This window comes from Kogia breviceps, chromosome 7 (assembly GCF_026419965.1).
Source record: "Kogia breviceps isolate mKogBre1 chromosome 7, mKogBre1 haplotype 1, whole genome shotgun sequence".
Classification (NCBI taxonomy): Eukaryota; Metazoa; Chordata; class Mammalia; order Artiodactyla; family Physeteridae; genus Kogia; species Kogia breviceps.
This window is the reverse complement of record NC_081316.1, coordinates 21404409-21430557: the sequence shown is the minus strand read 5'-3', so window position 1 is coordinate 21430557 and position 26149 is coordinate 21404409. Positions and strand designations below refer to the sequence as shown.

The window sequence follows — 26149 nt, the reverse complement described above, 5'->3', positions numbered from 1 at the left end:
AGGGGTGTGGGGCCAGCTCCTACCTGGTCCTGGACCTGGCTGCCCGCCCCTGTAAGGCCTCCGTCCTTGGGAGGCACGGCTGTCAAGCCGCCGATGCAGCTAACGGAGCCCACGGTGCCCGCGACTGAGCCATCCTGACCACTCCCCCTCTGCATGGCAGCAGAACTTACCCCCCAACCTTTCTCGGCAGAAGGGCGGGGGCCCCAGAATCCTGCACGTCCTGTCAAAGCACCAGGGCTCGTCATCCAGAGCATCCGGGGCTCAGCTGGGCCCTGATCCCCGCCTGCAGCTTCCCTGGACCCAGGCAGGCCCTCCCAGGTCTCTCTGGTGACCACCTTCTGCACGCCCTGCCCCAAGCCCCGTGGGGACACTCGGGCTGGCCCTGCCCTGCAGGGTCACGCATACAGCCTCAGCCTCAGAGCAGACTCCTCTACGATCTGTCTCCCCAAAAGTCCACCCCCGAAGTCCCCACACTCTACCCCAATGCAGACCCCTCCCTGCCTCTCCACACCATCCAAACCCACCACCTCCTTGATCCCAGCTGCTCCCGGCCGCGTGCCACCTCCCCTCCTGACCCCCGGTCCCTCCGCGCTCCCCTCTTCAGTGGCTGCGGTTTTCCAGCTGGACCCTCAGCCCCCCTTCTGTCCACCCCACGGTCCTGGGGTCCCCCCAGCCATTCACTGGAGCCTCCAGCCAGCTGCCGAACAATCGAAGTTCTTGGGTTGGGGGCTCAGGACCAGGATGGGGTGGCACACGGGAGGGGGCCGGGCGGCCACCTCCTGCAGCTTCCGGGCGTTGAAGCGAGGCCAGCAAAGGAAGGGCAGGCGGCTGAGGCCGGGCAGGGTGTGCACCCCATCCCGGGGCCCCACCTGGCCGCCGCGGGGCTCGGCCACTGACATGCGGTACAGCACTGCGTCCCACATCCTGGAGGCCCGGGAGGCGGGGGCTGGCCGGGGCGCCGGGACAGTAGGGGCTGTCGCTCCCCACTCCGCATGCCCCGGGCTCAGCTCTGGCCCCGAGAAGGGGGCCTCTTCTAGCAGCTGCTTCTTGAGGCGCGTCCAGCCGCCGAGCTGGGGCTTGAGTGTGACTCTGGGGACAGGGCACGGGTGGGGGCCTGACGGTGGGGCAGGGGATGAGGCCTCGCGGGGGCTGGAGACCTGCTCAGCCTCCGCGGCAGGGCCGGCCGGGGGGGGCTCCTCCCGGTGCCCAGCTTTGGGGGCCACAGAGGCCGGCCTGTACGGCGAGGGTCCTGGGGAGTGGTAGGTAGGGGCAATGGACACCCCCGGCCGGCTGCTGGCCTCTCTGGGCACCGAGGCCTGGAAGCCGGGGGCCTGCCTGGGCACAGAGGGCTCATCGTGCTGAGGGCTGGCGGTCTGGGCCCTGGCGGGCAGCGAGTGGACGTGGGCCACAGGCAGCGGGGGCTGAGCCCCGGGAGGGCGGAGGGCCGTGTCCTGGTCCTGGCCGCCAGGCCCGCCATCCGGGGCCATCGGGGAGGGCTCTGGGGTCCCGGCCTGCTGGGACGGGGCCCGCCGGAAGTGCACCTGGCTGATGTGGGTGCCCCTCACTGTGGGGCCTGCGACCTGGGCAAAGCCGCAGGGGGACTGGGCGGGTTCTGGGACCGGGGCTGTGAGCCGGGGCCCCGTGGGCGTGAAGCGCAAAGCCAGGCTCCTGCGCTGGGTGAGGCTGAAGGAGAATGTGGACCTCTGCAGGGGGGACGCCACGTGGTGGATTACGCGGGGGTGGGGGGAGCAGGGCAGGATGGCCACTGCCCGTGGCGCCTCCGCGGGGCGTGGGGCCGGGGTCTCCTGGTCGTGGCTGGCCTCGCTCACGGGGGATAAGGAGGTGCGGAAAGCCCCGGGCGGGGCCGGCGCCCCGTGCCTGCTCATCCTCTTCTGGGCTGCCTTCCTCAGGAGCTTCTGCAGACGCAGGTTGTCTTTCCCGGGCTTGGGCAGCAGTGGTGGCGGGGGTCCCGGGCGCCCCGGGGGGCACCGGCCAGCCATCTCAGGGGCCGTGGAGGCAGCCGAGGTGAGCATTGCTGCACCCTAGGGCGTGCGGGAGGGACAGCCGTGAGCCCAGCCCTCCTCCCCGCAGGCCGCCTCCCTATGGGAGGGCCCACAGCCCCTAGTCCCGCGGCGGGACCCAGGCCCAGAGGGCCTGCAGCCTGACCGTCAGAAGCTCGGCTCCCTGAGCGCATGGGCCCTGCCAGGCACGCTCTGGGCATGAGCGCTTGCATCGGGTGACGCTGTGGGGCGGCCCCGCCGTCACCCACGTTTAGAAGCGAGCCCACGGAGGCCCGAGGTGCCCCGTGGGTGACGGAGGAGGGCTGGGGCCTGGCTCTGGGTGCCGCCTGTGTGCACAGCAGGGGCCGGGGGACCCGCGGGCGGGCGCCAAGCTGGAGGCACGTGCTGGGCCGGCCGCCTGCGAGGGCAGGAAGCGTGCCCGCCCGCGGGCGTGAGGGCCGCCTTGCTGTCGCCGGCCTGACCACAGGCGCGTGCGCTGCGAGCCAGGGGAGAGGTGGCGGCCAGAGGCTCGGGGAAGCTGCGGCTGCATCATCAGAGGTAGACGGGCTGGGAGGTGAGCAGTTTTCGCTGAGCTACGCTAAATGGGATGTTCCCGCAGACGTCCCGGAGGGGTGGTCCCGGCCAAGCCGCCCGCCCTGGTTTCTGGGCACCACGTGCTCCCGAGGACGTTGACAAATGGCGGCTGGGCCGAGCCAGGGCCGCCGGCCTGGGGGAGGAGGGAGGCCTGGGGGAGGAGGAGGGAGGCCTGGGGGCCGCTGCCATGAGGCCGGCTCCGGCAGGCAGGAGCGCGTCGTCTGCTCGGGGAGGGGCCCGAGGGGTCTGCCGGGGCTCGCTCTGGGCTGCTGCCCACCTCTGTGAGGGGGGCCGGGACCCCAGGTTTAGCCAGGGGTGTGCTGTCAGGCCAGCTGGCCAACAGGCAATAGGCAGCGCCCCTCCACCCTGAATCCCGAGCAGGGCCCAGGGCACCAGGCTTCCGGGCCGGAGGTGGAAGCAGGGTTTCGGGGGCTGCCGCAGGGAGGCTGCTCCTGGGCCCGGGGGAGCAGGGTGGGATGGGCAGGCCAGGGGCCCCCAGAGAGAGGCTGCAGGCCTGGACAGGCAGAGCCACGGCCCCTCCTCAGACTGCAGCCTGATGCTCCCCTGGCCTGTGTTTCAGCTTTCCCAAGACTGCAGCACCGCCGGCGGCACCTCCTGGCTCCTGACCCACGTGCACAGGGGAGAGGCCGGCCAGACGAACACCCCCCCGCCCCCCACTGGCCCTGCCGAAGAAGCTGCTTCTTATGGTCTGCCTGGCCCGCATGCACCCCCGACATCCGCCACCTCTCGCTCCTGGACCCTCCGACCTCTTCCTCTGACCCCCAGCTCTGCCCCTCACAGTTCTGGGAGAAAAGGAACTCTGGCTGTTGGTTGGCCAAAGGACCACCTCCAGACAAGCCGCAAGCTCCCAGGGAAGGCGCAGCCGGTGCAGAGAGAGGCCACGTGCCGGGGCCTCCGTGTCAAGAGCCACCAACACTCGCAACGGCACTGGGCCCCCCACCCACCCCGCTTGCAGCCCTCCACTTTGTGCAGTAAACTCCCTCCGGTGTCTCCATGTGCTGGCTCTCTGGGGCTCACTGATGGGGGAGGGGCAGGGAGCAGGGCCCGTTGGAAAGGCCATCCGTCCTGCACAGTGGCAGGGCCCAGGCCTCTGGCCTTCAGATTTGGACACTGTCCTGTCCAGTGACCTTCTGTGTGTTAGGCTCTGGGGTCTCTGAGGGTAGTCAGGGTGAATGTGATGGGTGGGGGCTCAGTCATCCTCTTCCACTGTGGTACTTGCCCCTTGACTGGCCCCTTATAAACTCTACAGCCCCTGAAACACTGTGCACTTCTGGTCTGTGCCCCTAGACTGTGCACCTTTTGAGCACAAGACCCACCTTGGGGTCATCCCTTCCCAGCACCCAGGAGGTCTCAGTGAAGATTTGGTGGATGGATGGGTGAGTGGATGATGGATGATGGATGGATGCAGGGATGGAGGGATGGATGGATGGGTAGGTGATTGGATGGATGGATGGAAAGATGGATGGATGACTGGATGGAGGGATCGATGGATGGATGGGTGGGTGGGTGGGTAGATGGATGGAGGGATGGATGGATGGATCGATAGATGGATAGATGGATGGATGGATGGGTGGATGGATGGATGGAAGGATGGATGGGTGGATGGATGGATGGATGGGTGGGTGGACGGGTGGGTAGATGGGTGGATGGATGGATGGGTGGATGGAAGGATGGATGGGTGGATGGAAGGGTGGATGGGTGTCTAAATAGAAAGAGAGGAGAGAGGTGTTGAATCCTTGGGTGATGGGTGGATAGATAAAGAACAGGTGGATGGGTGGGTCTGAAGAAGGGATGAGAGGTCAATGGGCAGAAAAGTAGTTGTGCAGAGAGTAGACAGGAGAAGAGATGGAGAGGCAGTCAGATCAATGCCCGCTTCACGGAATGGTGGGTGGACGGCTGGTGGGCGGGTGGACACATGGGGGGGTGGATGGATGGGCGATGGAAGGGGGGAAGGCAGGAGGGAAGGAGGGAGGGAGGGAAACAGACAGTGACGGTGAGGCTGTACCTGTGAAATGGAGGTGCAGCGTGTGGAGGCGGGGACGGGGTAGGGCTGTCCTCCAGAGCCCACCCCCCACCGCCGGCCTGTGCACAGGTCTAACATGAGACCCTGCTGCCCTCGGAGTCAGGGGAGCCCCTTCGAAGAGCAGGGCCCCTAGACCTTTGGCATTCGAGGCCTGGGTCTGCTCAGAACCTGTTTTCCAAAGTCTTTGTGGTCAAAACCTTGCTGCCTCCCAAGGGGAGCGTGAACATGGGCGGCTCGGAGGTGTTAGAAATCAGCTATGTCACACCTTTGTTGCCCGTGGCCCACTTCTGAGGGTGCATCGGGGCTGTGCTCTGTCCACCTGGCTGGGTGGGACGTTAGCCGAGGGCAGCAGGCAGAGGCAGCCACATGGCCCCCTGGACGGCCAGAGGGGACCAGAGTGGACAGCACTGAGGGGCGAGTGGCAGGTAGGGTGGGCAGTGCCAGGAAAGCAGCCAGCCACTCAGCCCTGATGCAGCCCAGCCCCTCTCGGGCTCCTTGGCGCTCGGCCCAGCCCCGGGGACGGGGACCCAGGGTCTGTCTCCTCTGCGGTGGTGACAACCAGCCCCTGCCTTGCAGAACCTGGGGGTCAGGGCCTGCCCACCACAGAGGTGGAGAGGCTCAGAGGAGCCATTGCCTGGGTGCTGGCCCTCTGCCCTCCGTTCTGACGGCCTGAGAGGCTCCACCAGGCACCCTCCTGCTGCCCTGCTCGAGGCACTGAAAGCCAGCCCCGCACAGAGCAAACCTATTACAGATCCCGCAGAAGCCCCCAGGGCGTGTGGGGTGGCAGCTGCTCAGGCTGGGAAAGGCTCATCCCCGAAGTGCTGTGTCAGCAGCTTCTATCTGGGGCCTGGCAGAGCCCGAGCCCGTGGGCTGGGCTGCTTGGCTGGCACTGGCGTGGGCACCCAGGTCAGCTCAGGGCTAGCAGGCGAGGTTCAAGGTCCCTGGGCCTCGCCACCCTCAACCGTGCACACTGCGGCCCAGGACCAAGATTGAGGGACCCCTGCCCTTCCCCACCACCCTGAGGGTCACCCCTGCAGAAACCTAGAGCCAAATCTTTGGGGGGACTGGGCGCCCACGGCCTCCTCACTGCTGGCTGGCTCAGCTCAGCTTGGCAGACTTGAGAAGCCCACCCCTACTCCTATTGTCCCCGGGTGGAGGCCCTGCCCCAGCAGCCCTCAAATTCTTCCTGGGGTTCAGATCCGTGCCCCACCCACCCTGGGCTGGGCCACCCCATCCCGTGCCTCCAGCCCAGGTCTCCAGCCCCCCTCCAGCCCCCAGGGGCAGCCCTGCACTGCCCTGCCCTGCCCCCCTCTCCTCCCACCCCAGCCCGGCCTGGCCAGGTGGACCAGGGTGTGGATTACCTGTCGCAGGCCCTCGGCGGCCGGCAGCCCGTCCAGCAGTGCCTGCTTGATGCTGTCCTGCTGCGCCACGGGCCTGGCACCCCGAGGAGGAGGTTGCCGATACCCAAAATAAAACCTGCCCCATCCCTCTGGCCTCAGCGCCCGCTCGCTCGCGGGAGAGTACCTGCCAGAGCCTGAGGCTACTGAGCGGGCAGCCACCTTCCTCTGCTGGCCGAGCGGGGCCACTGCAGGGCCATGGAGTGCCCACCTGTGTGTGCAGCCCCCAAGGACACCCCAGGCCTGTGCGAGGTGTGGCCGGCAGTTCCCAGGAGCAAGACACCCACAGTCAGTGGGGCTGGTGCACACGGGGCTTCTCAGACTCGGCGCTCCCAGCTGTGCTTTCCCCAGGGACGCACCTGCGACTGCAGGGCGGGGGGTGGTGTGAGACTCTAGGTGGAGTGAGAGGACCCAGCCTGAGAAGCGCTGTCAGCTCCCACCGTGAGGAGGAGCTGGGCCGGGGCGGCCCCAGCAGTCGCTCAGGGCCTTTCTCGGAAGCGGCTCTACAGCTGACCCCCACTGGACAGAAAGTGGGTCAGAGTTATCCGAGGGTCGGGCACGCGTGTGGCCCGTCAAACACTCTCCCATCCGAGGACCTGGACGGGAGGGGGGATTCAGAGTTCCGACAAGGGAGGCGGGAACGGCCCCAGCAACTCTGGCCGTGGGGGCTTCCCGCCCCCAGGAGCTCTGGGGAGGGGCTCTGTCCTGCCCACCAGGGGCCCAGGGCTCCGGCTCCCCTCGCCATGGACGATGGGCCCAGCTAGCCCATCGGGTCCCCGTAGCCTTGTTTCCAATGTGTACAAATTGGATGAGGTGCTGAGAGAAACCTTCCAGAAGGCTCCGGGGACCCAGAGTGGGGCGCAGAGCCAGGGGAAGCCAGGGCTGGGGTGTGAGAGCCAGTCGTCCTGACGCCCATAAGCCTCCAGAGGGCAGGCGCTTCATCTGAGTGTCCTCGGGACCAACCCCCGTCCTGCGCTCCAGCCCGCCAGCCGTTGCTCTGGATCAGGCCAGCATCCGTGGAGAACCCATGGGGCATCCACGGAGTATCCATGGAGCATCCACGGCCCCCGCCATCCGTGACCGACCAGGCCCTCGCCTAGAGCCTTCCACGTCTGGAAGGAGGCTTGGGGCTGCTCTTTCCTACTCTGCGTCTCGGTTTCCCTGATCCGAGGGGTGGGGCCGTAGGAGCTCGTGGCCTCACTGGCCAGCGTGGGGACCATGGAAAGCCCTGGGTGAGGTGTCTGCCGGTTGGATGGTGCCACCTGGAGTTCCGAGCAAAGAAAGACTGGGCTCCACGGGCGAACAGTGGAGCCCGCTGTGGGTGGCACACTGAGGCTGGCCCGTGGCGAGAGAGAGGCCTGCAGGGTCGGGACCCCCAGACAGGGAGCTCCCGGGCAGACCTCAGAGGTGTGGCCCCTGGCGTTGAGAGGCACCAGCCACTGGGGAGATGCCAGACTCCCCAGTCAGACTTGGGTTAGTAGTTCTCTTGACCATTTCTGCTGTGTGTCCCAACGCCATCACTCAGAGAGCCACGCAGTGGGACTCAGACCTGCTGAGGGCCTGGCCGAAGACTCACAGGGTCTTCCATTCCTTGGGAGTCTCAGGGACCTTGGGCCGCTGCCTCTGATGGGGAGGCGGGGCGGGCCTGGGGCCTGCGTAATGCAGCCTGGCTGGGCAGACCCCTTTCCTGGGCAGACACCTCGGAGGGAGGGGCAGCTCCCCTGGGGAAGATGGGGCCCCAGATCTGGGGACCCCACACCAGCCTGGCCCAAGGAGAGACCTCAGCTTCCTCCCTAGGGCCACCCGATGCCCTCCTTCCCCCTCCTCCACCCACGAAGAATGTGCCCACTGTCAGGAGAGTAAAAATAGAAGCTGACACTTCCTGGGGGAGGAGGGCGGCCCTCATCTCCTTCCCCCCCATCCTCGCCTCCTTGGGCCCCCTCCTCTGTTCTTCCTATACTTGGTAAGGGGCCTCAAGGCACAGCCCCTTCCCGCCCGTCCCACGCACCTGGCCACCCAGCCCCTGGCCAATGGGCTGCCGGGAAAGATCGAATGTCACTATAACATGAGAGCGTGCGGCCGAACGGGCACTGCCTGAGCCGGTCCTGTCCACAGGGAGCTCCTGCCCATCTCTCCAGACCCAGCCGCAGGTCAGTACATCTGAGAGCAGCCCTGGGACCGGGCCGGCCTGCTGTGTGCCGGCGGGCCTGGATGCGTCCTGAGGTCCCGGGTGCAGGACGCTGTGCCTCCCCAGCCTTTGGCCCCTTTAAGCATGGTGTCTTGGAGACCCAGGAAGCCACCGCAGGGTCCCCACGGTCTGGGGTGCTGGCATCGCGGGGTGACGTTCTCTGAACATCAGAGGCAGAGGAAGCCCTTTCAGACCAGAGTACAGGGGCAGGGGAGGCCCAAGAAGGAGGAAGGAGGGGGTTCCCTGGAAGGCCTGGGGGTGAGCGGGTGGTCCCGAGGCAGACAGCTGGAGAACGGTGACGATTCGAGGTAAAGAAGCCGGGAAGGGCGCTGCCCAGGGCTTCGAGGCTACCTGCCACAGTGCAGCCTCCCTCCCCCCCAACGGCCTCTCCACGGGGCTCTGCTAAGCTGAGGGGCGCCTCAGCCAGCTTCTCCCAGGAGGCTGGGGCCCTCGGCCCAGCGGCCACTGCCTCTGTAAAGATGGCAACTGCGACGTGGCTGGTGGGGTTCGCTGCAGGAGTGGGTCTGTGGGGAGGGGTGGCGGGGACCCCAGCAGCCCGGGGGGCAGCGTCCGGAGGCCAAGGCCTGCAGTGGACAGGGCCTGGGCTGGGGCCAGACAGGGGGAGGAGTGGGGAGCTGGGCGTCCGTCCTGTCTGCCCTAGGAAGACGTGTCCCACCTCAGCCTGGACAGGAGGAACAGGAGCTCCCAGGAGGCCCCGCCTGAGCTCCTGGCCCCCAACGCCCCTCCTGCCCTTCCTGTGCCCCCTCGAACCAGGGCTCAGCTGACCCTTTTGACGTCACGGGATGGGGGCGCCTTCCCCGGGCAAGCAACCTCTCTGGTGCCCTCAATCATTCTGGGAGGAGATGGGATGGGGCCCGAGGGTCAGGGAACAGGGTCAGGGCCCACAGCAAGCGAACGGCAGGGCCTCCTGCCTCCCCGCCCCCATCTTGTCACTTGGGAAGGAAGGAAGGAGAGGGTGTCCCCAAGGAGCGGTGACCTCAGAGGCTGTTTTCACAATGGCCCCTCTGAGGGCAGGACATTAAATGGACAACTGGTTTCCTTCTCAGCTGTCGAAATGCCACCCTGCCCCCAAGCACACCCCACCCTGGGCCCCTCTCAGAGGGAGGGCGGATGGGACAGAGCAGCCCGTGGTGTCACCCCCAGGGCTTTGCTGAGAAGAGGAACTGGAGCCCAGAGGGGCCTCAGTTTCCCTCTTTAGAGGGTATGGCACCCTGCCTGGCTTTGTGGGAGCCCGCCTGCATGCCCCCTGGCACTCTGGCCCAGAAGACAAGAGGGCCGGCCCCGGAGGCCGGCGGGGGGGTCGGTGGGGGAGGGGATGCAGGCCGAGACCTGAGAGGGGGCTGCCTTCCCAGTCCCCCTCCCATCGTCTTGGGTTTCTGGGCAGAGGTGTCTTGGCTAATTTGGGTGCCTATTTCTGGACGTCTCAGCTGCCACTGGCTCCTTAAAAATAACCCACCCCTGGACTCAGGCCATGACCACCCCTTTTCAAGGCACTGACAGGTGTCGGGCCCTGCCAGGGGGAGAGGTGGGCACAGTAGGGCGAGGACAGTGGCCTGGGTGGAGCGGGGGCCCGACACCCAGGGGCAGGGCCCACCAGGAGGGTTTGGGCCAAGAGACCGTGAGACCCCAGCTATAGACAAAGCAGGAGGCTGTGACTTGAGGGGGCAGCAGAGCCCCGGGAAGAGACTTCAGGCTGCGAAAAGGCTGCTCAGCTTCCTGGAGGGGTTAGCAGAGACCCATCCGTTGGCTAATTTTGCATGGAGCTTAAATTGCTCTGGGAAAATTAACATTCTTGACAGAGGCTTTGGAAAACTGTTCCCACCTTAGCAATGCGATGTAAACGCATTTTTAGATGATGAACTTGTGTTTTTCTTATACAAACCTCCTGGGGCGGGGGGCCATAACCATTGTCTTCAAGTAAAAGCTGTAGCAAGTTGTCATGAACTCTGTTTTTCGAAACCCGGGGCCAACATTCTGATGCAGCTGCTCCGAGCGTTCCCAGGCCCGGCTGCCTCAGGTCTGTGCGGTGGCCAGCTCACGGATAGATGGTCCCCGAGTGCGCTGGCCCGGTGCCGGCCACACCTGGACACGTGCAGCCAGGCCCGGGTACAGGCTTCCCCGCACACGTTGACACTTTCAAGGGCATCCACAGGGCCTGGGAAAGCAGGCTGAGGGAGGGACGGGGCCGTCCACTCAGTTCTTGGAAGACATGTGCGCCTGGCGTGGGCACCAGGCTGGGGGGCCCACACAGAGAAACAGCCCAGACCCCGTCCTCACGAGCCGGGGCTCAGTCTGCTACCTGCTGGGGCAAGGCGGAGACGGGGGTTGGGGGGGTAACAGAATGTCTCGTGCACTCTTGTGATTCTGGAAGAGGGCTCTGCAGAGGGCCATGGGAGATGCCAGGGGATCCCTGGGCACCCCCATAAAAGGACACGGGGTCCTCACGGAAAACCATCAGTCAGAGAAGGGAGCCTGGGCTCACACCTGAGGAGGGGGCCTCGTGGGGATGGCGGGAGGGAAGGCCAGGGAAAGTCCAAGGTTCCCATCAGGAGGTGCCAAGCTCTGTAATTTGGGGGCTCCCTGGGAGCCCCCCCCATCTAGGCCCAAGAGCAGAGACCACCAAGAGGGAGGTTTTGAGGCAACATCAGCCGCACCTCTCCGCGGTCCAGAGCAGCCTGCATGCCCCCACCCCCCGTCCCCCGCTGGCCTGGACGAGCCGCGTGCATTCTGGATGACCCTCCTCGGGGAATGCTATAGAGAGGATGTCTGCCCTGCCACGACCTTCCAGCATCCCGTCCAGCTCCGGGAGTCCAAGCTCCAGGCTGGAGCCAGGGCAGGAAGGGGGGCGGAATGGGATCAGATCAGGGGCGAAGAGGGCTGGGGGGCCTGGAGCCTTGGAGGAAGCAAGGCCGCCTGCTGAGGAGGCCCCAAGCGCAGGAGCCGGCCCGCCCAAGGCCGGAGGGTTGGCCCAAGACCCCTGTTGATGGAGGTCCCCTCGCAGCCCCACTCCAAGGGCCCATCCCCCACCCATTCCAGCCCCTCTAGGTCAAGGCAATTCCTAATCCTCGCCCTGGTCTCCCTCCCCCGCTGCAGAAACCACCCGCCCACCATGTCGGACGAGGAGGAAGTGTGAGTACCCACCCTGCCTCGGGACCCCTGGACCTCGGCTGTGCTCAGAGGTCAGAGGAGCCCCTGCCGAGAGCTCCCACCCCCCTCACTCCCCTCCCCCTCTCTCCCCCACAGTGAGCACTTCGAGGGTAAGTGTGGAAGCCAGACTGTCTCTGCATCGGCCTCTAGACAGAAAGTCCAGGTGGGGAGGGCATCGCCAGCCACTGCCAGCGCCTCTCCCGGGGAGCCCCCGCTGGAAGCCGCGTCCAATCGCCCCCTCTGTGAACGGCTCCCACTCCTGGCCCTGCACCTCTTCTCAAAGGCCAGGGCCCTGGGCCCAGTCCCTGAGCCGCCCGGCCTGCACTGCAGGGTCGTCTGGGCAGCGGGGCCACCCTCGCAGGAGAGGAGCCGGGCTCCCTGAGGGCTGCAGGCACCACCAGAGCCTCTTCCTCGTGCGGTCCCCTCCCTGGCCAGCCGGAGTGACATGACAGTGGGCGGTGGGGCAGGCGGGCGCCGCCCTCCTCCCCTCCCAGGCTGGACCCTCTCCTTTGTTCTACCCTGGGCAAAGGAGTAGAGAGGGAAGGTAACCGAGGTAGCCCCGGAAGTGCCCTCGCCCCCCACCACCCCGGCGTCCCCCCCCCGCCCCTCCATGTGTCCACTCTCGTCCCCAGGGGGCCTCCGGCCCCTCCACAGACTCACCAAGTAACCGTGCACCTTCCTCATTCTTAATCCCCACTTGCCATCACCCCGACTGCCCACCTCTTTACTCGATTAATAGAAAGCATTCAATGGATCGCTCATTGATATTTTTTGCATTATTATGTATTATTTATACATAATAACCTCATCCACGGTGTCCATGGCGTGTGGAGTTACCTGGGATTTGGTTGTGAGGACGCTCACCTCGTTAATAGCAAGCCTGGGTGTGTGGGGGCCCTGCCTGTCTCTCCCCAGCTCTGTCTCTCTCTGTCTCCGTCTGTGCCTCTGTCTCTCTGTCTCTCTCTGTCTCTCCCGGCATCCTCCCCCTCCCCCTCCCTCTGGGAGCAGGAACCTCCAGGCCGATCTGGAGACCCCTCCCTAGCCTGAGTCTGTGGGAGCCTCCCGGTGGGCCATGCCCAGGCAGGCGTGGGAGCGGAGCCACGGCCCCTGGGAAGGGTGCGCACGGGTGGTTCTCAGGCCCAACGGGCGCTCGTGCGCGGCCGCTGGCACCCGCTCAACCGCGGGAAGGCTTTCCCGAACTCCGCCAGGCTTCTCCTGTGGGGTGTTCTGGGCGCTAGGTTTTGAAAATATTTTGAAAACACTTGGCTACCCTAACAACATGAGCAAAACATTTCTTTTTCTGCTGAAAAGGTAGAAAGACTCCTTTCTGAGAGGGAACCGTGGTCCCGGGAGCCGCCCTTCCCCAGGGAAGGCGACGGGGCTGGGGGGACAGGTCCCCCAAGCTGGGTCCCCGAACACCTGCCTCGGCTGCCCGCCTTCAGGCCCCGTCTCCTGGGCTTGTCGCACAACACCCGTCTCACCTCCGGCACCTTCAGAGTCAGACTCAGCGAGACCCTCCGGTGCATAGGCACCGCAGTCCAGAGCAGGCTCCCCGCGGGTGGGGAAGGGGCTCGGAGACCCCCAGGGCCGGGAGGAGGTCACGCCACCGAGGCGAGGCCGAGGCCCGAGCTCTCCGAGGCCCTGCAGGCCCTCGAAGCAGGGCCAGCCTCCCCGGTCCCTGGAGCGTCTCCTGCCCGCCACACAGCCCGCACCCGGGGCTGCCTCCCTTCCCTGCCCTTGCCACGCGGCCCCTAACAGCTGTCCTGTCCCCTCTCTCCCTCCGGCGCCCTCCGGCTCCCTCCTCAGAAGAGGCTCAGGAGGAAGGTAAGTGGGGTCCAGGACCCCAGACCCCGCCCGCCCTCCGACCCTCTTCCCCCCGACCTCAGTGACCCTGTGTGCCCCCACCCCTCTAAGGACATGCAGTGTGCTCCCGGCCTAACCTCTCCTCTCTCCTCCTGTCACCGCACACCCAGCGCCCCCCCCGCCTGCAGAAGTCCATGAGGTCCACGAGGAAGGTATGAGGACACAGGACTTCTGGCCCCATGTGGCGCCCGGGGCTGGCTGGGGCACGCAGCGGGGTGGGGCGGGGGGAATAGCCAGGTGCCAGCCAGCCAAGGGGCCCCCACATGTGGCCCCAGCGTAACCCACTAACCACGGCCAGAGCTTGACCAGATAGGGGGCCCCGAGGGCCCGCACCCCCAAACGTGGTCAGGGTGGCAGACGGGGTCCTCCACCCCCCCGCCCAGGGAGGGCTGGTCAGTGGGGGGACTGCTGGACCAGACGTAGACCTAGCTGCCCCAGAGACAGCCCTGAAGCCAGCCTTCCACCCCAGGGTGGGTACCTCAGAGCCCTGCAGCGCCCGACCCCTCGGCAGGGCCAGGGACCCAGGCTGGATCTCGGTGAGCACAGGGCGATGGAGGAACAGGCCCCGCGTCAGTGCCCTGAGCCGGGCCCATCAGCAGCCCGCCAGAGCCCTTGTCACTCCCCAGCCCCCCTCCGGCCCGCCCCAGTGGGCTCCCTCGGAGGGAGTCAGGTCGGTGGCGTGGAGGACGGAAGGGTGGGGGAGCCTGTGCTTGGATCCTTGGTCTGAGCAGCTGAGGCCTGGCACCTGCTGTCCAAGTGCCCTGGCAGGCTCAGAAAGAAAAGGCAGCGTGCCCCCACCCTCGGGCTGGTAGGAAGCTTCCTGGGCTACAGGCCCGCAGCCCCTGGTGCCACCCCGCCAGGTCACAGCCCTGCCCCTGCATGGACGTCCTTCTGGGGGGCCTGAAGAAGGCAGGAAGAGGGCAGGTGGCAGAGGCAGGCAGGACCCCGACAGCCCCGTGACCAGCAGCGAAGTCATGACAGGACCAAGAGCCGGGCTGGGAACTCCGAGGAGAGGCAGGGACAGGACCTGAGGGGACGCTGCCCCGGGCCAACATTGACCTTGTCTCGCTCACTCCCCGCACCCTCCCCACCCCTCGGCCTCGGCCACTGACCCTGCCATGGCGACCGGCTGTTTCCATTAACCTTGGATCCTTTCTCCTTTGACCTCTGACCCACGCATTGCCTCTTGTTCCATGGCCCTCCTTAGTCCATGAAGTTCATGAACCAGGTATGTGCCATGCCTTCAGTCCCGTGTGGGCGCATGCGCACACGCGGCCGTGTGTGGGTGTGAGCTGCCTCCTGGCCCCGAAGGAACAAGAGGGGCCGCGTAACCTACTTCCCGTGTGTCTCTGCTCGCCCGCTGCCCCCCTCCCCTCAGCCTCTGCCCCAGGGTTCACAGCTGGTTCTCTCTCTTCCCCCACTTTCCCCCCACGGTGCCGCTTTTGCAGAGGAAGTCCAGGAAGGTAGGCTCGTCCCCCACCCCAGTCCCCGTCCCGGGGCCTGAGCCCCCACCACTTCTTCCTCCTTCCCTGCATGACTCTCGCCGCCATTCCTGAGGGCTGGGGACAGGGAGGGGACAGTCAGTCCTTGGGTGCTGGCTCAGGCGGGACCGGCTGGCGGGAAGCAGGCGGAGGGCGTTCAGGGCTGGGGGGACAAGGCCATTCCCGGGTCACCAGCAGAGGCAGATGGAGGCGGTCAGCCTCGAGGTCAAGAGCAGAGCCGAGTGTAGGGCCTGAGAGGGGTGTGGGCCTTGGGAGGATTGTGCTGGGGTCCACTGGGACCCTCAGGATCCACCAGGTTTGGGTGGGTAGGAGCAGAGGAGGAGAGGCAGGGCAGGTGGCCTCCGCCCTGCCCCAGATAGTGAGGCAGAGAGGGGAAGTAAGGCGGGGGCTAAAGGAAGGGTGGAGAGGCAAGTGGGGTGAAGCAGAAAGTCAGGCTGAGGCTGAGGTGGGGATGTCGGGGACCCGGAACAGCTGGGGGCCTTGCGTGCAAACGAGCGATCAGTCAGGTCCCGGCATCCCACCCAGCTCTGGGCCAGAGCCAGACACACCCAGGCACGAGGAGGCCCCTTGGGTGGCCCTGCCCTACCCGCAGCGGGGCTGGCCGTACCCCGGGGTGGAGGTGATGGAGGTGCAGGCTCAAGCCAGAGCCCTAGTCGGGGAGCCCCTGCCTTTACACAACGTCTCGAGGGGCCACAGGGGGCCTCCCGGTTGGGCCAGAACCCGGAGCACAGCCACCAAAGCGAGGCCATCTGTAAGAGAAAGGGACGTGCCGGCCCTGAGGGTCTGGCAGTGAACGCTGAGCATTGCAGGAACCAGGGTCCAGGCAAGGGCTGTGGTGGTCACAAGGTCACCAGGTCACCCTGGAACCAGCCTTGAGGCCAACAGACAGACAGACGGTGGGGGGCGGTGCCAGGCCGCTGCCCACTTGCCTGCTGCCTGGGGAGCTTTGATGCGTGGCCCTTGGCCTCCCCCCATACCCCCCCTGGCGTCTGCTCCCAAAGCGCCATCTCCCTCAGGGTCCCCACGCTCACAGCCCCCACTAGGTGCGGGGGGGCCGTGATGTCAGGCCCGCCTGAAAACTGAGTAGTGCCAGAGGGCTGGGGGCGCTATTTGTGGGAGTGGGGTTGGTTGCTAAGGAACCAAGTGATCTGTGAGCTGAGGGGGATGTGAGGGGAGACCCTGCCAAAAGCCCTCCCACCCCCAACAGGTCTGGGGCCAGGCCAAGTGCAGGGGGGCGTTGGCGGTTCAGACAGGCTGACGGCCAGGCGTCATTGCCACCAAAGGGCCCAGAGCAGGGACTGAAGGACGGGGCTAGGGTGCTGCCAGGCCCCCTGCAGATCCCAGGCTGCATCCAGGCCGGCCAGGAGCTCCCCGAGGCCCGGGGAGGCAGGGAGGATCAAAGGAGGCAGCCCCCCACGTGAGGAGGCTGGGCCAGCCCAGGCAGGTGGGGTCTCAGGTCTGAAGGCTGCAGCCTGGACAGGCCACCTGTCATAAGGCCAGTCCTGTGAGATGGTCCAGCTTGGCTCTGGAAGAGAAGCCTCTTAAGGGGCTGGGACAGGCTCCCGTGGGAGTCAGGAGCCCCCACCTTGGGGCTGAGCTGACCCAGGGCCCCTCGGGGCTCTGCCTGAGCACCCTCGTCCCCTTGGGCTGAGACTGGAACCAGCCAGGCTTCTGCAGGTCTGAGGCCCCAAGAAGCTTTATTAACCTAGTTGTTCCAGACCCGCTCAGGTTTCAGCCCAACAAAACCCAGGCGTTCGGTCCCCAGAACCGCTCACCCCCAGTGGAAAGACTCAAAGAAGCCAGCAGCCAGCACCCACAGGCCCTCAGTGGCCTCTCCAGCCACAGCCAGCCTCCGGGGGTGGGGGCCGGGGCTCTCCTGGGGCATCCCGGGCGCACAGCTTCTCCAGCTGCTCCCCAGACGCAAGTTCTCTGGCCTTCAGCTGGGGTCACAAACAGGGTCCAGGCCAACGCACACCCAGGGCAAGAGGGGTCGGGGTGTGCCCCCTGGCTGGCGCCTGCCCTGGGCCCTCAGCCGTGCCCCTGCTCGCGCCACGACTCACCCCTGCAGCCCCGCCGCTTTCTCTTGCATGTGCGCTTTCCTGAAGATGCCACGGAGGGGGAGTGGGAGGGAGAGGCAGGTCAGGGCCAGCCCCTGGCTGCGCGCAGCGCGTCTGCACAGACCAGCACACGCGCCTGTCTGCCGTCTGTCCTCTCCTCCAGGCACCAGGGCCTCCAAAGCCAGGCCTTGCTGCTTCGCCCTGCATCCGCCTCGGGACTTAGTACTGCCTGGCACCATATGATGGGGCGGTCAGTGGGGAACGGCCAGCAGACCGGAGCCTGGGTGGGGGGATGCTCCCTTATCCCCGGTCTTTGCCACCGCCCCCCCCGCCCACCACCATCTCTGGTCTTTCTCTCCTGCCTCTGCCCCCTGAGGAGGCTCTATGTCTGGGCTCCGTTTTCCCTTCTCCCTCCCTCCCTTCTCCCGCTAGTGTCCTGGGCCCCGCACCCAAGCTCCCCTCCTCAGACCCCACAGGGACCTCCGTGGGCCCAGAGTGGGGGCAAGGCCCCTTGCCCCCGGTGGGTGGGGAGGGCGGGGGGTAGGCTCAGCTGGAGGGGCAAGCGGCCCCCAGCCTGAGGCCCACAGGGACCCGTTGGCCAGAGTGTGCTGTCCTTCTCACTTGGTCTCTCTCCCCTCTCCCCTCTCCCCACGCCGGTGTCCTGCTGACCAGAGGAGAAGCCAAGACTCAAGTGAGTGTGGGGTTGGCAAGGATGGATGCCGGGCGGGCGGGGCGGGCCAGGTGAGGCCTGGAGCCCATGCTTGGAGGAGAAGCCCGGGTGGGCAGGCTGGACGGGGCCCGAGGCCACCTGCGGAACCAGGTGTCCCAGGGCTGGTGGGGGCTGGGCTCCGGGCCCCCCGAGGAAGGCAACAAAGTGCATTAGGCTCTGGAGACCCAAAGCCCTGAGGACAGCAGCCGCTTCTTTGCTCCTTGGTTTGGTGTTGAAGGTTCCAGATATCTGATGAGGCACGTCATGAGAATGGGGTCACTGGGGACAGCCCCCCCCCACAGGTGGGGGTCAGACCTCCCAGAGACAGGCAGAGACGGACTCTGGAAGTCCAGTCGGGCATGGCTCCGCCCCGGATCATCCAGGGCTGGCAAGGAGGGCTTCCTCTAGGAGAAGACAATGGGTGGAGGGAGGAAGGGGTGCAGGAAGTTGGGGACGACACAGGGCAGAGAGAGGGAGGCCCACGCAGCCCCCTGTGCCCTCTCCGGCCCCTCTGTACCAGCCTGCTGCCCCCCATCGCCCAGGGCCCTAGATGTGAAATAGGTGTGGAAGTGGGGCTGTGGGAAGGAGGGTCTCACCCCTGAAACCCACTTGGGAACAAAACTTTGACCGGAGCCACGATCCCTCCCTTCACGGGGGCCTCGACCCTCTCTGGGGAACCATCTTCCTTGTTCGAAGGCACTTTCTTTCCCTCGTTTTGCCCACATGTCAGTGAGTGGTTCAGAGATGTTTTGTTTTAATCCGACTTTCCTGACTTTTCTGTTTCTGATAAGTACGTACGAACCCACGGCACTTTGCACACGCTTCATCCCCCCTTATCCTTCAGAGGATTCACGCCTGCCTTTGCTCTGCACGGGATGGAATGTCAGCGCGTATGAGCGCACGCCAAGTGTTCGCTCCCACTTAGGGGAGCCTTACGGACTCTCCAAAGAAGACTGGAAATATGCGAACGTATAGCCAGCACATTTCCATCCGTTACACTTTATTTTTCAGCAGTTTTAAAGAAAGCTGCCGGGTCACAAGATATTTTCTAGTTTTAAAAAAATGTTTGTGTTTTCATTATGAAAATAAAACACCTCATTAAAGAAAATTTGGAAAATACGTAAAAGTCCAATGAAAAAAAATCATCTATAACTCTCCCACCCCGCCTGCCAGACTGCGGAAAAGAGTAGAAAGGAATAAAAAGGCTTATTTCTTCCTACTCTTTTTCCATGCATAGGGCTCGGAAAAAAAGACTGAAACTCTGAGCTGTTTTTCAAACATCGTCCTGTCTATACAGCCTTGAATTCTGCTTTTTTCAAATGCAGCGCTGTTCCTAAGTATTTTTCCATGTTTTTACATAGTCTTCTTAAATATTTTGAATGGCCACATAATATTCCATCAATTGAACAAACCATAATTTTCCTAACCATTCCTCTGTTGCAGGATATTAAGGCTTTCCCCAATATTTTACTATCATAAATAACGCAGGGTGGAAAGCATTTTCTGTCTTTCGGGTTATTTCCCTAGGCCTCATTCCCAGAATGGAATTACTGGGTCAAAGAGTAGGAACGTTCTTAAGGCTTTTGATATGGTCTGCCAAACGGCTTCCACGAGGGCCGCCAGCGCGGTCTCCATGCCGCATGCCCGGGGACCGCGACGTGCCTGCACACGGAGCCTCTGACGGATGGATGAGAAACGGCCTCTCTGGGTTGTTTTCCTTCACATTCCTTTGATGGCCTTTCCCTCGTGTGTTGACTGGTGGTCTTTCTTCTTGGGGAGCTGCTAGCTTACGCTCTCTGCCCATTTATCTAACGGCGGGGGTGTCTCTGTGTTTTCTTAATCATCAGTTTGCATAAGGATATAAGTCTTCTCTGTATTTGCTGAAAAGATTTTTCTAGTCTGGTTTTTCTTTCCCCCCTTTTGCGTTGAGCCTTTTTCCATGTCCATAAGTTTTTCATTTGCATGGAGTTCCCGAGCAGGACCTTCCGAGCTTAGAAAATCCTTTCCTGCGCCAGCATCCCGGTCCATATTCAGTTCCACTTTCTGCTTTTTTGAAGTAATTGTTGTTGTTGTTGTTGTTGATTTAACTCTTTGCTCCATCTGAACTGTATTCAGGGGAGGGTGGAGACCATGGCTGTTACAGCCGGCCGGATTCAGGGAGAGGTCTCATTTCTTCTTCACACTGCTTTTTGCCCAGCCCCCCTTCCTCTGGGTCCCCAGAAAGAAAGATCAGAGAGGGGCCAGAGAAACGCAAAGGGTCATCCGAGACAGCCGTTCCTGACCACAGAGGCCAAAGGCCCTGGGAGGGTGTGCGGTGACCACCCTGCCTTCTGGTCTGACCTCGCCACATTTGTTTATTTGTTTGAGAAAGAAAGCAAGGCTACCCTTCCTGGACAGAGGGGGGTGAAACAGCTCTTGCGAGGTGCAGAAGTTGGCAAAACAGAGGGATGCTTGAAACCTCCTCGAAGGGTCAAGCCATTCTGGGGACAGTGGGTTATACATCTGATGAGAGCAAATGTCAGGCAGTGTGCCCTCAGCCAGGTGCCAGGGCGAAGGGCGGGAGGGCCAGGCCAAGTTGGGTCAGGCCAGCTGTCCTGGCGGGGTCTCCACTCGTCCCCACTCATGAGCCTCTCTCTCTTCTTCAGACTCACTGCTCCTAAGATTCCGGAAGGGGAGAAAGTAGACTTCGATGTAAGTTTCCGGGACCCAGATCAACACACTCTCCCCCCAGCCCCCAGCCTTCAGGCTCCAGGTTAAGCCTGAGGAGGTCACCTCCTCTAGAGCAGCCAGAGCTAAGGCTTCCTGGTTCCATGCAATTCTGCTTTAATTCATTCCTTGACCAGAAGAAACTCCTCCAGTAATGGACACTTTTCTTCCCTCCTTCCCCACCCCCTCATCCATCTGTGCATCCACCCATTTGTCCTTTCCTCCATCCATCTGTATCCTTCATCCATCCATTGATCAATCTGTCCATCCATTCACTCATCCATCCATTTATTCACCCATCATACACCCACTCATCCAGATACTCACCCACCGATCTACACATCCATGCTTTCCTCCACCAACCTACCCACCCATCCACCCATCCATCCATCCATCCATCCATCCACCCAACCATCCATCCATCCACCCAACCATCCATCCACCCACCCACCCATCCATCTATCCACTCACCCACCCATCCACCCACCCACCCATCCATCCATCCATCCATCCACCCACCCATCCATCCGCCCACCCACCCATCCACCCACCCATCCATTCATCCACCCATCCATCCATCCATCCACCCGCCCATCCATCCATCTGTGCATCCACCCATCTGTCCTTTCCTCCATCCATCTGTATCCTTCATCCATCCATTCATCTATCCATCATATTTATCTACCCATCATCCATCCACTCATCTACCCACTCATGCAGGCACCCACCTACCCACCCATCCACTCACCCATCCATTCACCCACCCGTCCATCTGTGTATCCAACAGACTACCTCACTCCCCAATTTCCTCTCTGCCTGATCCACGCAGGGCACCTCTGGGCACGACAACGGCACCACGTCAGGGCCAGTCCATCCCAGGGGGCTGACTAACCCCAGGGCGGCGCCCTGCCTGGACTCACCCGCGGGGAGGGCACCGCTCCTACCCCGTGGCTAAGGGAGCAGGCAGCCGCTGGCCCCCAGGAGGGTTGGGGAGCCCGAAGTTCCAAAGGAGGGGTGGGGTGACGGGCCTGTCCCCACAGGACATCCAGAAGAAGCGCCAGAACAAGGACCTCTTGGAGCTGCAGGCTCTCATCGACAGCCACTTCGAGGCCCGCAAGAAAGAGGAAGAGGAGCTGGTCGCGCTCAAGGAGAGGATCGTGAGTCCCGGCAGCTGTGGGCGGAGGTGGGGCTGCTGGACGTGGTGGCGGGGCCGGCGAGGGCCAGGCCGGAGTGACCTGCCCCTCGTCCTGCTGCAGGAGAAGCGCCGTGCGGAAAGGGCTGAGCAGCAGAGGATCCGGGCCGAGAGGGAGAGGGAACGCCAGAGCAGACTGGCGGTGAGGCACCCCCGGCCCCCGGCCCCCCCGGCCCCCAGCTCCTGGCCCGGGAGGTGCCCGGCTCCCAGACCTCCCTTCTCCCGATGTTTCCCTCGACATCGGCCAAGGACACAGGCCGGGGGCTAAGGTCCCCACGCCCTGCAGGACCCCCGCGAGAGGGCACACACGACCAGGACCTGGACCTTCCAGAAGGTTCCAAGCCCAGGCATCCTGGATGCCTGCCCTGAGGTCTTGGGGTGGGGTCTCCGCAGGAGGAGAAGGCCCGGCGGGAGGAGGAGGAGGCCAAGAGGAGGGCCGAGGACGACTTGAAGAAGAAGAAGGCTCTGTCCTCCATGGGTGCCACCTACAGCAGCTACCTGGCCAAGGTGAGCACGGTGCCGGGGGCCCGGGGGTCCCCGCCATGCCCTCAGGCCGGCGGCGCCACATCCCCACTGCTGTGTCCCCTCAGGCTGACCAGAAGAGAGGCAAGAAGCAGACGGCCCGGGAGATGAAGAAGAAAGTCCTGGCCGAGAGGCGGAAGCCCCTCAACATCGACCACCTCAGCCAGGAGAAGCTCATGTGAGGACGCCCCTTGGGGTGGGGGTTGACCGGCCCCAGCCTCCCGGGGCTGACCTGCCACCCCTCCCTCTCTGCTGCTCCCTCCCCAGGGACAAGGCCAAGGAGCTCTGGGAAACCCTGTACCAGCTGGAGACCAACAAGTTTGATTACGCGGAGAAGCTGAAGCGCCAGAAATACGAAGTGAGTGAAGCCCCTCTGCCCTCACCTGCCAGCGGGCACCCCCGAGCAGCCCCGAGTCCCCTCGGACCCCGACTGAGGCCCCTGTCCTGCTGGGGACCCTGCCTGGGTGTCCTCCAGGCCAGCGTCCCCGCATCATTCTGGCTCCCAGGGCTGGCGGGAGGGAGCCTTGGGGCAGAGTGCCCTCAGGGGACTAGGGGGAGACCATGGAAAGCCAGCGCTGTCCCAAGCCCACCAGGTTGGCACTAGGCTCCTCTGTGGTGGGGGTCCTCCCCAGCCCCCTCCCAGGTCCCCAAGCTCAGAGCTGGGGAGGGGGCTGGGACAGTGCCCCTCCCCCGGGGGTTGGGCGCCAGGAGTTGCCGGAGAGGGACTCACGACTCAGGACGGCAGCCTTGGGTGGACACTGTCCCTCTGAGTCTGGGCCTGGGGGTGGCGCTGGGGGCACCAGTCCTGGGGAAGGACCCGCTGCATGAAGCACAGACCCTTCTGGCCTCCAGGGTGCCGGGGGAGGACCTTCCACTCTCAGGGCACCTCTCCCAGCTTCCCCTACTGGCCCCTGAGACAGAGGGTGTGGGAGACCAGTACGGACAGACAGGCGAGTTGTGGCTCCTTCTCAGGATCCTGGTGCCCTTGGGCGAGCTACTTGGCCTTCCTGTGCCTCCATTTCCCCACCTCTAACTGCAGCAGGGCCTCGCCCCTCCCAGGTCACCCCCAGGGGCCTGTGTGTCGCTGCTGGCTGGCTGGCAGGGCCAGGCGCCGGGGGCATCGCTGCTCTCTGCTGATACTCCCCTGGGAGGGCCGGCCTTGGAAATGGGCTTCAGAGAGAGCCCAGACTGGCCCTGCTCATGTAGGGGAGGCTGAGCCAGGGACGAGCAGCTTCCTGGCAGACTGTGCGTGGCCCACGGTGGGTCCCCGGGGGCTAAAAGGACCACAAGAGCTCTGGCCCAGAACAGCGTACGGTGGGTGCTGCAGCCTCAGCTACCCAGCCGGCCCCCTCACCGTCTCGGTCTTTCTAGATCATGAACGTCCGGGCCAGAGTGGAGATGCTGGCCAAGTTGTAAGTAGCCGGGGTCCACCCTGGGCCAGGCTCGTAGCGTTCATGCACGGTGGGCCTCTTGCATGTGGCAAAAACCTGGGTCGTTGCAGGTGTCGGCGGCAGGGGGCACGGAGACCCCGGAGGCCTTCCTCTTCTCCTCCCGCCTTCCTCCTCCCCCCTGCCTGCCACCTGGGGGCTGCTGAGGCTGACCTGCTGTCTTGGCTGGCAGCAGGGGCTGGGCCTTGCCTTCCCCCAGCCTCCCCCGGGCAGTCGGCAGGAGAGAGCAGCTGGGCCAAGGAGTGAGACGCCGCAGGGCCCTGAGCTCGGGCGCACCAGGTAGGGGCTCTGTTTGCAAGCCTCACCTCCGCCCCGTGCCCCCTGCCCCACATCCCGCAGAGGCTGGAAGGTAAGTGGCCAACAGCTCCTGGGCTGCTGCGTGTCATAGCCCAGGTCTCCAGCTCAGGCCACCGAGAGGTCAGAGGGTCCTCCCTCTGAGGGAGGCTACAGTGCATGTAGCCCAAGGGTCCTCCAACCAAAGAAGCCGGGACACAGTAAGAGTGCCAAGACCTGCCAGGGCCGCCAAGGGGCCCACAGGGCAGGAGGCCGCTACCCGGCCTGGCCCTGCGTGGACGCGGCAGGTGAGTCACCTGTGTTGTTTGCAGGTCACCAACCTCAGGAGCCGCATCGACCAGGCCCAGAAGCAGTGAGTAGCTCTGCCTGTCCCTTGCTCTGCACGGGGCACGCGGCCCCACGGGGCAGTGGCCACTGCTGCGCCAGGGGCCTGGCGATTTTAGCCTGTGTCGGTGGCACCCGGCCTTCAGCAGAGTAGTAATGGGACGAACCAGCCGGCCACGTGGGCCAGCATGTCGGGACCCTGCACCCCTGGACCCGCAGGCTCCTCTCAGCCCTACCCCCAGAGCCCAGAAGGGTGGCAGGTTGGGGGAGGGCCGGCAGGAGCCCCCTGGGCAGCCTTCAGAGCGGCCTGGTGAAGCCAGACTGGGCTCCTGGACGTGCCAGCAGCATGTCACTTCAAAGGTGACCTGGGACCAGGAATCGGGGGCCTGGGCTTTGTCACCAGCTCCTCCGTGGCCCTGGGTGAAATCACTGGTTCCTCAGGACGGTGAACCCTCGGGGTCCATGGGACCCTTTACAATCACTGCCGGGTAAGGCCCAGAGAGGGATTTTGTCCCGGAGCCTGGTGGCTGAGATGGGGCACGCCCCAAGGTGAGCAGCGGGGCTGGTGAAGGAGACACGCCCTCCTCCCTGCCTTTGTGCAGGGCAGGGGTTTTTGCAGGTCCCTTCCAGAGGGGGCCGTTTGGCCAGGTGTGTGCACGAGCACGTGTGTGTGCATGCGTGGGCATGGCTGGGAGGGTTCTCAGGCTGTGGGCACAGCCCCGGCGCCAGGCCTTCTCCTAAAGCCTTGGGAGATGGAGGGCCCATTCCAGCCCGAAGTTGTCCATAAAAGAGCTCTGGTCACCAGCCCGTCCTGACTCGGCACCCAGCTCGCTCCTGGCTCAGAGGCTCGCTCCTGGCTCACCACGCGCTCCTGGTGCAGAGGGCTCAGACAGATGGGGCGGGCTCCTGAGGACCACCTTCCCTTGGGGTAGGACCTCCCGGCCCCGGGATCCAGTTCTAAGTAGTGGCTGAGGGGCCGAGATTCTGGAACAAGACAGAAGCCTCCCTGCTGCCGAGTCCATCGGGCTGGGGCTGCGGGCCTGGAGTGAAGGATCAGAATAGTCCACTGCCCCAGGAGGCTGTGACTCAGGGGGCAGAGACTCTTTTCAGGACAAAGTAACTGGGAAGGTGGCAGCTTCCCGTGCGGGCTTGGGTCAGCTTGACGTAGGGCCCCAGAGTCTCCCTGCTGCCTGTGCCTCGAGCCCCTCGGGTGGGGAAGGGAGGGAGGGGGAGGGGCACCAGGCTCTCGCCAGCCCCCACGTAGCCTCACAGACTCCCTCTGCACAAAGCCGCCCAAGCCTGGCTGGGCAGGTACAGGTGAGTCACTGCTGCTGGACTGGAGCTGGCGGATACGCTGGGGCTTCCAGAGCCGGGCCGGGCAGAGCTGCCAGGGTCTGGGGTCTGCCGGTGGCCAGGGAAAGGGTTGGCCAGGGTCCTGCCTACCCTCATGCTCAAGACCACCTTGCTTCCCATTTGTAGCAGCAAGAAGGCTGGGACTACGGCCAAGGGCAAAGTCGGCGGGCGCTGGAGGTAAAGCAGCCGAAGAGGTTCCCAGAGGCAGACACTCTCAGCCCGTGGGGCCCACGTGGAGGCATCTGGCTCCCAGGCACCTCCTGTGTCTCTGTCCTCGCTGCCCCCAACCTCTGGGGTCTGTAAATAAAGCTAGCAGACTCCCCTCAGACAGGTGTGCCCTGGCTCATGGATGGGGCCCTGGGGGGTGGCCATTCTACAGCTAGGGGGCCCGCAGGACCCTGGGCGCTCATCTTAGGGGTCAGCTCCGGAGACCGTGGGGCCATGGCTCTACTGTTAATTCCCTTCCCTGCCAGTGGCTTACACTTCTGTCAACGGGCTTTCACCCCTAGAACCTCCTGTCTCCACTCAGAGAGCCCACACACTGCTCAGTTCTCCACCCCAGTGCCCAGCCCCCCGGGTCAGCTCTGAAGCTGGTTTGGGGCAGTAGAGCTTGGCCTTTGCAGGGGGTCTGGGAGGCGGGCCCAGGGCACAGATGGACACTTCACAAATGTCCCCCAGAGATGGGGCAGGAGGAGAGTCCAGAGCATGAGAGGTGCACACAGCCCCAGGAAAGGAGTGGAAAAGCACGTTTCAGGGAGCAGACACAGCAAACACAGACCGTTCTTTCT

The 26149-nt window shown here is 64.3% G+C and overlaps 3 protein-coding genes across 18 annotated transcripts in view; 2 read left to right on the top strand and 1 right to left on the bottom strand.

Annotated features, from left to right (window-relative positions):
* The window catches only part of LSP1 (lymphocyte specific protein 1), a 35439-nt gene extending 31830 nt beyond the window's left edge, over positions 1–3609 (top strand). For all 5 annotated transcript variants that reach the window (XM_059067986.2, XM_059067987.2, XM_067037852.1 and 2 more), the window contains exon 11: positions 3175–3609. The gene's annotated coding sequence lies outside the window, so the exon portion shown is untranslated. The remainder of the gene's footprint in view (positions 1–3174) is intronic.
* Positions 645–6067, bottom strand: PRR33 (proline rich 33). The gene is made up of 2 exons (XM_059067985.2): positions 6000–6067; positions 645–2042 (listed from the first exon to the last, which is right to left on the bottom strand). Exon 2 carries the CDS (start codon positions 2031–2033, stop codon positions 678–680), a length of 1356 nt encoding a protein of 451 aa, XP_058923968.1. The 5' UTR covers positions 2034–2042; positions 6000–6067; the 3' UTR covers positions 645–677.
* A 1979-nt stretch (positions 6068–8046) lies between these two features.
* Positions 8047–25687, top strand: TNNT3 (troponin T3, fast skeletal type). 12 transcript variants are annotated; one of them, XM_067037840.1, is made up of 16 exons: positions 8047–8185; positions 11338–11373; positions 11488–11501; positions 13198–13215; positions 13365–13406; positions 14462–14482; positions 14703–14717; positions 17486–17504; positions 20168–20213; positions 21269–21385; positions 21485–21562; positions 21814–21927; positions 22011–22120; positions 22210–22300; positions 23314–23354; positions 25488–25687. In XM_067037840.1, exons 2-16 carry the CDS (start codon positions 11354–11356, stop codon positions 25540–25542), a joined length of 801 nt encoding a protein of 266 aa, XP_066893941.1. In that variant the 5' UTR covers positions 8047–8185; positions 11338–11353; the 3' UTR covers positions 25543–25687. The 12 variants fall into 12 exon arrangements, with proteins under 12 accessions (XP_066893941.1, XP_066893943.1, XP_066893949.1 ...); XM_067037839.1 differs by lacking the exon at positions 23314–23354 and adding an exon at positions 23996–24036 and having other exon boundaries at positions 8055–8185; positions 11281–11373; XM_067037838.1 differs by lacking the exon at positions 23314–23354 and adding an exon at positions 23996–24036 and having other exon boundaries at positions 8056–8185.
* Positions 25688–26149: the final 462 nt, after the last annotated feature.

Coding starts and splice junctions, on each gene's coding strand:
- TNNT3 (XM_067037840.1), top strand. CDS start 11,354: ATGTCGGACGAGGAGGAAGT. Junction 20,214..21,268: donor GGGAGAAAGTAGACTTCGAT/GTAAGTTTCCGG, acceptor CTGTCCCCACAG/GACATCCAGAAGAAGCGCCA. Junction 21,928..22,010: donor ACAGCAGCTACCTGGCCAAG/GTGAGCACGGTG, acceptor GTGTCCCCTCAG/GCTGACCAGAAGAGAGGCAA.
- PRR33 (XM_059067985.2), bottom strand. CDS start 2,033: ATGCTCACCTCGGCTGCCTCCACGGCCCCTGAGATGGCTGGCCGGTGC.